Below are 13,886 nucleotides of genomic sequence, written 5' to 3'. Positions count from 1 at the left end.
GCAAATCACTTGACCTAGTTTGCCTCAGGTTCTTCAACAATAAAATGAGCTGGAGAAGAAATTGGCAAACTATTCCAGTATCTTTACCAAGAAAACCTCCATTGATGTCACAAAGCATCAGACACAACTGAAAAAATGATAGAAAAACAAAGATCAGAAAGAGCAGTTTTTCACAGCAGATCTAAGAGATCTACATTATAGTTGTTTTGAATTTATACCCTTATTTAAATGGAAGACTGAATATTTGGTTAATTATATTTGTATAAACAATTAGCCCTCTGAAAGCTTATTCAGTTTTTTGTTGTGTTTTAGAAACACTGGATTTTAAAAGCAGCATTTAATAAAACACATCACTCATTCTTTCCTGTCCCTGCATTTCTTAAAGTTATAAATGACCATCACAAACAAATCTCACATGCGTACTGATTATGTATTTGAGCACATATCCAAAAGTAACTTCTTACACCTATATAAAATTTGCAAATAACATGGTGGGTTATGGACTGATTATGCTAATTTAAAATATCAATCACTTCTAGCCACTGGAAAACAAAAAAGTGAAGTAAAGGCAAAAACTTCATTGCCAAAATCTAGAATCTGAGAAATCTGAATATGCTTTTATATGCTCATTGTAATTTATTCAGTTGCTAATGGATCTTTACAGCTTGTATAAAAAGTATTTTTTAATATTTTTCAATTTGAAATGAGACAAAATTTGATTTGGTCCCTAATTCTACTATGAGGAAAAAATCAAGATTAAGGAGGTTTAAACAAGCCAAAATTAATCTTAAAACCTAAATTGGGAAGAATAGAAATGAACAGTTCCATTCTAACTAAATATTACTTTCCATGGAATATGAATTTTTCTAAACTAACAAGAAAAAAATGGTTTCCATCTTGTTCTAAGACAAAATTTTAGGCACTGAAGAAAGTAACTCTAATAGTATATTAACTAGAATCAACATAAATATGGATACAAATTTTAAAATATTATCTTAAAAAATCCAATTTTATTTAGAAAATTTAGGAATACAAGTTCAGTTCACCATCTTCCTTGCCATGTTATAAACAAAAAATGGCATGTTTTCCTATTGTCATAAGACATTTAGACAAAAAAGTTTTATGTTTATATATATATATATATATATATATATATATATATATGTTAGATAATTAGCTTTAGCCTATGCTTATGTCTATAATCAATCATATGTTTGAAAGAAAACTGCTGTTTACTAGACAGACTTTGGATTCTTTAAGAGACATCCTAAATTATCCTGAATTAAAATCTAGCCTCAGACACTTAATAGTTGTGTGACCTTGGGTTTCATGTAGAATTATCCCTTTTAACAAAATTTTAGTTATAAACTTCACCATAAGTTTCCTTAAATTTAAAAAAAAAAAAAAAAATGCCCTGGAGTTTGAAATTTGCTAAGTTGTTTTATTCTAAGTTGTGGCCAATAGGAGTTAGATTTTGTTTATTTTCCATAGTTACTTCACAGTCTCCATCCATTTTAAAATTAAGATTAACAAAAGAACTTGATGCCACAGTGTCTGGCTGGTTCATTTGAACAATAGAGTCAGCCTGGAGCTTCTTCTGCTGATCCTGATACTGTCTTTCTGCCTCTTCAGACATTCGATTTTCTTCTTCTTCCTCCTCCTCCTAAAAAGAGATAAAATTAAATACATGTAAGTTTAATGATGAAATGTTTTCTCTTAATTAACAAGGTCAAGAATAAAAACTACCATCTGGATTAGAAAAAGAAATTACTTGAGCTAGAATTATCTTGAAAGATATTTTAAGGGGCAGCTAGGTGGTGCAGTGGATAGAGCACTAACCCTGAAGTCAGGAGGATATGAGTTCAAACCTCCTGGTTTGACAGGGTCTCAGACACTTAACACTTCCTTGCTGTGTGACCCTGGGCAAGTCACTTAACCCCAATTGCCTCAGCTAAAAAAGAAAGAAAGATATTTTAGAGCAAGCACTATTTAAATTGGGTCTTGGAGGATTCATTTAATAATCCTTTATTATATACTTACATACAAAGCCTTGGGCCAGGTAACAGAGACTTGGCTCTTATGTAATATATAATCACATTTGTGAAAGATAAATAAAAAATATTATGTGAGGTCAAAGGACGTTTAAGACTACCTATGTGATCCTGGGAAAGTCACCTTTTGTCTTCCTCAATTTCCCTCAACTATAAAACATGGATAATAGCACCTACTTCCTGGACTGCTGTGAGGATCAAATGAGATAATATTTGTAAAGCATTTAGCACAGTGCTCAACACATTAATTGATTAATATATGTTTGTTCTCTTCCCTTGAGAGGAAATTACCACTCCAGGAGCTTCCTATTGCTTCTAGTTTCAAATAAAAACTTGTTTGGCTTTTAGAACCCTTCACAACTTGGGCCTAACCTTTTCTAGCCTCACTGAACATTACTTACCCTCTTACAATCTTTGATCTGGACAAACTGGTCTGTTTTTCTAACAGAGGCCTACCTCTGCCTTATAATATTCTTTTCTTCAAGACATATAGCCCCAACACTATTCTACAAGAAGCCCAGGGTCACACAACCATTAAGTGTCTGACGCTAGATTTTAATTCAGGTTTTCTAGACTTCAGGACCAGTACTCTATCCACCGAAGAAAAAGATTAGAGCGTCCTATCAATTTCAAGAGAAGAGAAAGGAAGATGGCCTTAAATATCTAATTCTTTAGACATCTTGATTTCCATCAAGACATTAGTCATACTTTTTTCCACAAGAAGCTTTTCCTGATCTCTACCTCCCCAGATGCTTGTGCTTTCTCCCAAAACTTTTTTAATTAAAGCTTTTTATTTACAAAACATTTGCATGAGTAATTTTTCAACACTGACCCTAGCAAAACTTTTTGTTCCAAATTTTTCCTTCCTCCCCCGAGTCTTCCCCTTGAGATGGCAGTTAGTCCAATACATGTTAAATATGTTAAAAGATATGTTAAACCCAATATATGTATACATATTTATACAGTTATCTTGCTGCACTAGAAAAATCAGATCTAGAAAAAAAAACCTGAGAAGGAAAACAAAATGCAAGCAAACATCAACAGAAAGCATGAAAATGCTATGGTGTGGTCCACACTCAGTTCCCACAGTCATCTTTCTGAGTGTACATAGCCTTCAGCACTGAACAACTGAAACTGGATTGAATTATCTCATTGTTGAAGAGAGCCATGCCCATCAAAATTGATCATTGTATAGTCTTCTTGTTGCTGTGTGTGATGATCTCCTGGTTCTGCTCATTTCACTTAGCATCAGTTCATTTAGTCTCTCCAGGACTCTCTGAAATCATCCTGTTGGTTGTTTCTTACAGAACAATAATTATTCATCCATAATCCTTATCCATAATTATTCATATACCATAATTTTTTAAGCCATTCTGCAACTGATAGGCATCCATTCAATTTCCAGTTTCTAAGCTACTACAAAAAGGGCTATCACAAACATTTTTGCACATATGGATCCCTTTCCCTCCTTTAAGATCTCTTTGTCTCCCAAAACTTCTTATATTAATTTTGAATATGTTCTATACCTACTTATAAACATAAATGTTGTCTTTCCCTATTAAAGTTCCTTGGGTAGAGATTGTTTCAGTTTGTGTCCTTTACCTGGGACATTGTTGTTACTTAATAAATACTCATTGGTTGATTGAAAATAAAAACAAGATAATTTCAACGGGGAAGTGATTAGTAGCTAGAGGATGAAAGTAATACTTGAATGAGGTTTTGAAAGAAACAAGAGTTTTAAGAAGTAGAATGGAGAAAATTTGCCAAGAAAACCCCAAATAGGTCATGAAGATTAGTCATGACCAAAACTACTGAACAAGTTATAGAGCAAATATAGGTCCAAATCTAAATTTTTATGAAGAAAATTTCCATTAAACTCAAACGCCATGATATAAAACAATAATTACCATAAAATCTGTCCTTATTCTAATGAAATAAAAATGTCAAAAAGATTGATACTTTATGAAGATAATTAAACCAATTTTAGTGTCACTGATTTCCATTAAATATTAGGACACTTGCAGTGTATTTAGGCCCTCTATAGATTTGCAGACATAAACTGGAGAAGTAGAAGAAGGAGATGGATGTTTGCAAAGTATGTATTATCTTATTTTATCCTCTCAATATTTCTATTAGGGATGTGCTACTATTTTACATTTTACAGAAGGGGAAACTGAAGCTAAATGCTTGCCCAGAGTCACACAGTTGATAAGTATCTGGTGCTGAATTTGAATTATAGTCTTCCTGATCCCAAGTATAAGTATTCATCCTCTGAGTCACCTATATACCCATGCCTGGGTAATTTTTTTACATTATCTCTTGCACTCACTTCTGTTCTGATTTTTCTCCTCCCTCTCTTCACCCCCTCCCCAAGACGGCAAGCAGTCCTATACAAGTTAAATATGTCACAGTGTATCCTAGATACAATATATGTGTATAGAACCAAACAGTTCTCTTGTTGCACAGGAAGAATTGGATTCAGAAGGTAAAAATAACCTGGGAAGAAAAACAAAAATGCAAACAGTTTACATTCATTTCCCAGTGTTCTTTCTTTGGGTGTAGCTGCTTCTGTCCATCCTTGATCAATTGAAACTGAGTTAGATCTCTTTGTCGAAGAAATCCACTCCATCAGAATACATTCTCATATAGTATCGTTGTTGAGGTATATAATGATCTCCTGGTTCTACTCATTTCACTTAGCATCAGTTCATGCAAGTCTCACTAATCCTCTCTGTATTCATCCTGTTGGTCATTTCTTACAGAATAATAATATTCCATAACATTCATAAACCACAATTTACTCAACCATTCTCCAATTGAAGGGCATCCATTAATTTTCCAGTTTCTAGTCACTACAAACAGGGCTGCCAACAAACATTTTGGCACATATAGGTCCCTTTCCCTTCTTTAGTATCTCTTTGGGGTATAAGCCCAGTGGAAACACTGCTGGATCAAAGGGTATGCACAATTTGATAACTTTTTGAGCACAGTTCCAAATTGCTCTCCAGAATGGCTGGATATGTTCACAATCCCACCAACAATGTATCAGTGTACCTGTTTTCCCACATCCCCTCCAACATTCCGCATTATCTTTCCCTGTCATTCTAGCCTATCTGACAAGTTTTGTAGTGGTATCTCAGAGTTGTCTTAATTTGCATTTCTCTGATTAATAATGACTTGGAGCATATTTTCATATGGCTAGAAAGTTTCAATTTCCTCGTCTGAGAATTGTCTGTTCATATCCTTTGACCATTTATCAATTGAGAAGGGTAAACTTTAGACTATTCAGAGACTAGTTGAAAAAAGGAAAGCCTGGCGGCTTTATGTAGACATCCTCCATAGCTCCTGTGATGTACATAAATCACAGAATAGATTTCTAATAGTTTAGAGTGAAATTTTGGTCAAAGTATGAAAATACAGTAGACCTGGATCTGAAATCAATAACTCTAGGATAAAATTCCTAATGGAAATAGATTTCTTTTTGTAAAATATGGGTTAAATAGGTAAGTTAATTTATGTCCATACAAACCTTGAGCATAAAAGAAAAAAAGAAAGCTGTAAAGAAAGACACACCTCTTTCTTCATCCGATAATATTCATCAATCGCATATTGATACTTTGGGGTGCTGATACCCAGAAGTGATGCAATCTTCTCTCCAAGAAAGTCACACACTGAAGGTACAAATTTAAAATAGTAGAGAAATCTGAATAAAAACTTAAACATAACAGCATTTAATTTTTAATTCAACGAACATTTATTAATTATTTACTATGTATAGAGTAATAAATTAGGTAAGAAGGAAGGGGAAAAGTTTAAATAGGACAACTCTACTAACATGGAATTTATTTTCTAGTATGAAATACCTTAAGTAGAAAAAGTAACATTTGAGCTTTTATTCAGAGGATAGGTAGGGAAGGGGAAGAAATACTAGTTGGGGCAGTTAGCAATCTATTTGAGCTGCAGTATTCCCTATGCAATAGGGAACAAGTTTGAACAGAAATAGCATGGATCAGAGGATTTCAAGCTAAAAGGAACCCTTGGTTATTTAGCTTATCAACTTCATTTTGTAGATTAGGAAACTGAGGCCCAGGTATGATTAAATTTATATTTAAGGAAATATTTAGGAGTCATCTGCATGGAAATGAAGTTAAGTGAAATCATAGAAACGAATGAGATTTCTAAGTGAGAGAATATAGTGGGAGTATAGAAAATGGACAAGAACAGAACTTTTGAGAAACCTCACCTTAAAGAGTATCAAGAGGTTTAAGAATCAGTGAAAGAAAAAGAGTAAATGGGGAAATATGAATAGAACCAGAAGAATATGTTATCTTGGAAGTCAAAGGAAAAGACAGCATCCAAAAGGAAAGGACAGCCATCAGTTGTCAAATGCTGCAGAGAAATCAAAGAAGATATTTCAAAACTATCACTTTTCTAACTTTATCTTAATTTAAATGTAATGTCACTGAAATATATAATAGCTGATGAGCTTGAATAAGAGAATATAATTCAATTTCAGGAAGAGACAGAATAAGAAGAGCAATAGGGTCAAAATCCAACAAAAACAAGTAGGACTCATAAATGGAATGCCATTTGACTATTACGGTTGGATATTACATTGGATATAAATTCTCTAGGTCAAAAAAATTTTTTTTAAATACAATAAAACAAACGCTAAATACATACTAAAAGACAAAACAAAACCATCCCTGTCCTCATATGATTTTGTGAACAATGGGAGACTGGAGAGGGGGACAGAGAAAATATATAGAAAATAATACAAAATAATTAAGAGATAGGAAACATTAATAGCCATATTAAATCTCTAGTATATTTAGATCCTTATATGAGGAAAAAAGTTCATTCCTGGCATAGTGATCACTTCTAACAAAGGTTCCAAGATCAAAGATGTACTGCTGTATGTGGGAAAAGTAAGGCGGCCAAGAGAGTTATAAAGTATTGCTTTTTCCAAAATTTATGTGGAAAAGAAGATTGGAACCAAACTGTGAAGGGCTTTAAATGCTAAGCTGGACATTTTTATTTTATTCTAGTGGAAATGGAAGATATTGAACATTCTTAGAGAGGAGCAAATTTTAGAAATACCAGTTGGCAATTGTGTATATGACAGACTAGAGAGAAAACACAATTAGGGAAACTAATCAATCAATAAATATTTATTAACTGACTACTATGTGCCAAGCACTGTGCTAAGTGCTGGAATTACAAATATAAAAATTTAATATTCTCTAGCCTGAAGGAATTTACATCCTACTGGAACCAATCAGAAGGAATGCCTCAGCTGAAATTTAAAAACAACAACAACAAAACAGAAAAATAGATCAACAGGTTAGGGGAAATAAAGAAAAAATTGAAATAATAAAGAACAGAAGCCTAGTTTTGGTAAATTAACAAGAGGTCTACCTTTTTGATAAGAATTCTTAGAAAAACTTGAAAGCTTATTGGCAGAAATTAAATTTAGACTATACCATACCATATGCAATATATATATATATATCTCAAAATGATTGTGACTTAAATATAATACATCATAGCATAAAAACATTCTGAAAACAATGATGCAACTTTCATAAAATGGCTAGGAATAGAATTCTTAAACCAATTAGGGATAGAAGAGATCATAAAAGCTAAAATACATAAACTTAGATACATAAGATTTTGAATAAATGATACAAAGATGGCATCAAAAGAGAAATGAAAAAGTAGAAAAATACCTGCAGTCAAATATAGTTGAGGAAACCGATATTCAAACTATACAGAAACTGACAAAAATCAAGAAACATTCCCTAATATTTAAGTGGTTAAAGGATATGAAAAGTTTTCAAAATAACTGCAAACTACAATTGCCCAAATGAAAACAAGTTATAAATCATTAATGTAAAGTAAATGTAAACTTGAACAACTCTGAAGTCTTACATCACATTAAGCAAATTGGCAAAAAAGTCACCACTAGAAGGTGAGAAACATGAATGCACTGTTGGTAGAGCTGTGAAACAGTCTAATCATTCTGGACAACAGTTTGAAATTATGCAAAATGACTGATCTGTGCATAATCAGCTATGATACAGTTTTATTGGGGAAATGTCACAAAGAAATAAACAGAAACAAAGATCTGATACATATCAAAATATTAATAGTAGAACCCTATGGGAGCAAAGAATTATATAAAAAGTACATTACAATCATTAGGAAATTACTAGAAAGCTATGAGATAACAAACAATATGGAGTAGCATTATGCAATAAGAAACAATGAATAATAAGAATTAAGAGAAATATGGGGAAAAAATTTTAAATGACAAAGTAAAATAGGCAATACTAAGAAAGTAACATATGATTACCAGAATATAAATGAAAATATCTGAAAATAAAATTGAACTTTGAATAACTGAAAAATCAACGAAAATCTCAGAGTTAGACAATAAGAGATCAGTCTCTCAGTCCTTCATTATTGCAGAAAAGTTACTGAAATATAATATTGTATAAATTTTATATATAGCATTATATAAAGTATATTTTTTAATGATTTGTTTTTGTTTTTTTTTGTCACAAGCAAGAAATTGCAGGTAATATGTTAAGACATGAGGCAGCAATAAAAGATTTTAATAAATCCAAGCAAAAGTTCTATATGAGGGTAGTGGCCACATGAGTTAAAAGATAAAGATAGATGCAAGAAATATTGCAGACTAACAAGATGCGGCAACTGATTAGATGGAAAAGTATGAAAGTATGAAGAATGACTCCAAGGATGTGAAATTAAGTGAACAAAAGAAAACAAGAAAAATCTATAGAAAGGGCAGGTCTAGGGAGGATAGAAGATGTTGATTTTAAGATGCCTAAAGGACCATCTAGGCAGAGATTTCAGTCAATCACCTGGAGATTTAAAGATAAAAATGAAACAGTTCTTGTTCCCAGGGAATAGCTAATAGTGATACAGGACTGGAATTCAGGAGACAGAATTATGTATACATAATTTGGATAATCTTCTTCATAGATATAGTAACTGAACCCATGAAAGTTAATGACATCTCTAACACGTGGAGTTTGGAAAGAAAAGTCAAGAGGGTCATGAGTAAAGTCTGATTCCTTCTACAAATACTTGAGATTAAGGAACAAAATCTGGATAATGATTTAGCAAATCAGGCTGAGAAAGAATAGTCAGAAAGCTAGGAAGAGGAAACAATGGGATAACGAAGTCATGAAAGCCAAGGAAAAGAAAATATATGAGACAATCAATTATAGCAAAAATTGCTCAGAAGATAAAAATAAAGGGAAGCAGGTGTAGCCATTTAAACATCATTGTGAGGAATGTGATATAATAATAAAATGAGGAAGTGATATGTGAGGCAGAATAGGCAGGAGATAAAGAAAGGTTGTTTTGATTCCATTCCCTTCTTTCATTAATATGGCTTACTAAATTCAATGTTGCTAAGTCACCTGCTATTTACAGTACTCAAATATTAAAGCAATACCTGAAAGGGTCGATGTGGCAGCACGAAGCATGTAAAACCATAAGTAGGGACCCCAGGGGAGTTTTGTCTGCAACAGTAAAAAATCAAAGTAATTTGTAGCAACATTAAAACACTATAACATTGTTACTGTGTATACAGCAGGCAAACCCAAATTAATATTCGTTATGTGGACAGAATATAGAACTACACTGTCTAAAATTTAAGCAAGTTTCTAAAAGCTTTTTGGAGAGAATTTCAAAGAGAACATTTAAAACTATAAGCACATGAAGGGAATTCAATAAATAAACTATTATTTGTACAGAAGAATCCCAAAATGTCAAAGAGCCCAACCCTTCCTTTAAATTTACCAATAGGTATTTTTCCCCAAAAAATATATATCTAACTCAAATTATTCAGTGACTAAGAGTTGAAATTATTATCTAAACCACTTATTGTTTTATTTGTACCCGTTCTTGAGTCATTTCACTGTCATAAGCACAATTTTAGAAACTGAAGGGGCTCTGAGAGTGAAGTCAAATCAAGTCAACAATTATTTATCGAATGCCTTCTATATGCCAGGTATTGAGCCAAAAGTTGGAATACCAAGAAAGGCCAAAAAAAAAAAAAAGTTCCTGCTCTCAAAAGGTGTCTAATGGTCTAATGGTAGAGATAGCATGCACAAACAAGAAAAATACAAGATAAATTCAAGATAATCTCCAGAGAGAAGGCACAAACATTTACAGGGGACCCTGAAAAACATTTTGCAGAATATGGAATTTTAGTTAAGACTTGATGGAATCCAAGTAAAGCAAGAGAAAAAAGTGAGAATTCTAGGTATAACAGGTGGTTGAAACTTCTCATTATATACAAATTAGAAAAAGTGAGACCTTGAGGGATTAGATGGTCTGTGTAGGGGACTAGACCATGCAACAAGCAGACAACGAATTAACACACATTTAATAAGGACTTATATGCCTGTAGAACACCAATAAGCATGAATACAAATTTTTTATAAGACCCAGTCCCAGCCTTCAAGGATGTATAACTTAATAGAAACATAAGGCACAAATGTTTACATAATAAGGAAATTACAAAAGTACTATACTTGATTGCAACCAACTAGAAATACCAGAAAAGGTAAAGATGGAATTTAAGTTCGTCTGTCCTTCCTTCTTTTGTCTTTATTTTAAAACTATATCATCAATTAATCCTCTCTATTCCTTCACCTCCCAGAAAGCCATATTATTTAACAAAAAGTATCTTTAGAGAAGAAAAAAAATCAGCATAACAAATCAATGAATTTAAAAATTCTGGAAAACATATGCAATGTATGACATCTGCTTTTGTTACATTTACTTTTGACTTTTTAGGGTGTAGTTGTTCTTTCCATTCACATTGTTGGTAACTACAACAATGTGTATGTAGGTAATGTATTCTTGGCTCCACTTATTTTACTCTACATGAGTTCACATAAATCTTTCCATGTTTCTCTATATTCATCATAAACAGTTTCTTACAGCACATCAATACTCCATCGCATTTCTGAAAAAATTTGTTATTCATTCCCTAACTGATAGGCATCTACTGTTTTCAATTTTAGCTCTTACCAAAAAGTAATATAAGTATTTTGGAGTATATGAGAGACTTTTGTATCACTGGCTTCTTTGGAATATAAGCCCAGTAATGGAGTCTCTGGTTCAAAGCATATAAGCATCTTGGTCATTTCCTTTGCATAATTCCAAATTATTTTCCAAAATGATTGTACCATTTCACAGCTCCACCAGCAACATATTAGTGTATTTACCATTCCACAACTCCTCCAAAAAACATTAACATTTTTTGCCATTTGCCCATTTGCAGGGTATGAAATGAAACTGAAGGTTTTTTTAATTTGTATTTCTCTATTAGTAATTTGGAGCATTCTTTCATAAGGTTGTGAATACTCTGGAATTCTTTTGAGAACTATTTGTTCATATTCTTTTGAACATTTATTGATTGGTAAATTAACGATCTTATATACTTTTATTGTTTATGTAATTTTAGATATCAAAAACTTAAGAGAAATTCAATACAAAGATTTTTTTTTTTTACCCATTTGACCACTTCTCTTCTTATCCTAGGTACATTAATATTATCTGTGCAGAAACTTCAATACCAAGTCATCAAAGTTATCTTTTACCTTTTGTTTTTATCTTATTTGATTAAAAACACATCTCTTATTTATACTGCAAGAGGTGCATGCTTCTTTTCTAATTTTTTCTAATATATGTTACGACCATTTTGATAGAGAGCTCAAAGTATATGAGCCCTTTGAGCTCAAAGCTGAGATCAATGAGGTGGGAGATTCATAGTGTGAAAAGAGCTCCAGTTTATTATATCTTACAGTCTTGTGGATAGACATTTTTGCAAGCGTGATCAGTGCGTGAATAGTAGGCAATCCTCAATCACCTTTCAGAGAAGTGGCTCCTGGGCTTTGCGTGTATGTATAGTATCCCAATGGGAGGAGAGCCAATCCAGCCACATCAGCAACCCATTCCCAGGTGTGAGGCCCTGTTAAGGCATCCCTGCTTATGAGCAATTGTACTGGGACCCTCAGACCAAATCCATTCCCAGTCGTGCATCACTGCTTCTTGCTCAACAAGGGCATTTCTGCAACACAGCAGAAAACATTGTGCACCCAAGATCAAGGTAGTCTCTGTACTCCCTCTTGGCAGGTCCCATACTCTTAACAATTTCCCCTTTTTATCTTTTAGATAAAAAGTCCTTTCTTGATCTGCAACCTCTGAAAGGACAATGGAGAAAGATCTACAAAGACATACTAATATTATAGGGCAACAACAAAGCAAAAACAACATAACAACATACAGGGCAATCCATGATTCTAATTTTAACCACCATGAAGAGGTATTATCAAACCAATGTATGATCTTTTCAGCAGTTTTGTCTGGATTCAAATCTTTATGAAAAGCTTTCTCCATGTCAGATGCTAGTTTATATAAACTTTCTATGTCACCTTCAATTGTGTTATTGAGAAATAAATCATTCAAATGCATCTTGATACTGTCCCAATCATAATCTTGTCCTGTATGATTATATAGCAAAAGGGTACACAAACCTTTGTATATCTGTAATCACATTGTAACTGAGCCTGGAGTTTCAATAACTTTACTTCTGCTCCTATTTCCAATGATACTTCCCTTAAATCTTTATCACCTAATACAATTGTTAGCATCTATCTTAGCCTGTCGGGCAAGACCCACTGAGACATTCCTATATAATTCTTCTCTATATATCTAACTTGTACTATACTATTTTGTACAATAGATATGGACATTGCAAGAGAGACTGATGAAACTATAAGTGAAACCAACATAGTGATACCTAATATGACACAGGTGATACATCTCTTTTTTCTAATAAAACTAAGGTCTGTTTCCTTCTTTTTTATTATGGTATTGAACATATGATCAGTCAGTACACTACCATTTCTTCCCCCCCACCCTTTTTTTTTTTTTTTGATGAGGCAATAGGGGTTATGTGACTTACCCAGGGTCACATAGCTAAGAAGAGTTAAGTGTCTGAGCCCAGATTTGAACTCAGGTCCACCTGATTTCAGGGCTGGTGCTCTATCCACTGTGCTACCTAGGTGCCCTTTATTTCTCACTTTTTACAGAAAGCATTGAAACATGAGCTTGAATGACCACAAATACAGTCTGGTTTTCAATTTCATTCTCTAAATAATCACTGACTGTATTCCAACAAGTAACACCAAAAATCTAATGTTTCTTTGGTAAGTTACAGAGTCTCCCTACATGAATGCACATTTCCCTCCTAGACAGGCTTTAGTACAGAACTGGTTTTCAATTTTCGTTCCATTTGTCCAAGAACCAGGGTCCAAGATGTTTTTCCATGTGCCAAACTGCCAGCCTAATTCTCGAGTTACAATGATGTGTTCCATGATCAGCTCATGAACAGTAGGTAATCCACAATCACCATTCAGAGAAGCAGCCTATGGGCTTTGCATATGCATGGTATCTGCCAATGGAAAGAGAAACAATCCAGCCACATCAGCAACCCATTCCCAGGTGAGAGGCCCTGTCAAGGCATCCCTGCTTACTAGCAACTATACTGTGACCCTCACATCAAACCCATTCCCAGTGGCGCATCACTGCTCCTTGCTCAACAAGGGCGTTTCTGCATCATGGCAGAAAACTTATTGTGCACTTGTTGGAATCCTTACAAAGTGTTAACTCATTAGAGTTAATAGAGACAATAATTATCTAATTTAGCATGGTTCAGTATGATTGATCTGATCCTATGAGATATTATGGGCCAGAACTTGAAACAAGGTACTAAGTGGAATTGAGGAG

At 33.4% G+C, this 13,886-nt stretch overlaps 1 protein-coding gene across 1 annotated transcript in view; it reads right to left on the bottom strand.

Annotated features, from left to right (window-relative positions):
• Positions 1-281: 281 nt before the first annotated feature.
• Positions 282-13,886, bottom strand: part of FAM177A1 (family with sequence similarity 177 member A1) — a 34,794-nt gene continuing 21,189 nt past the window's right edge. Inside the window, 3 exon segments of the mRNA XM_031952932.1 lie at positions 282-1,663; positions 5,625-5,722; positions 9,538-9,604. Of these exon segments, the coding sequence (XP_031808792.1) occupies positions 1,442-1,663; positions 5,625-5,722; positions 9,538-9,604 (387 nt within the window). The 3' untranslated portion in view covers positions 282-1,441.

The sequence above is a fragment of the Sarcophilus harrisii genome, chromosome 2 (genome assembly GCF_902635505.1).
Source record: "Sarcophilus harrisii chromosome 2, mSarHar1.11, whole genome shotgun sequence".
Lineage (NCBI taxonomy): Eukaryota > Metazoa > Chordata > Mammalia > Dasyuromorphia > Dasyuridae > Sarcophilus > Sarcophilus harrisii.
The sequence above is the reverse complement of the archived record's forward strand: the minus strand, read 5'-3'. Positions and strand labels throughout refer to the sequence as shown.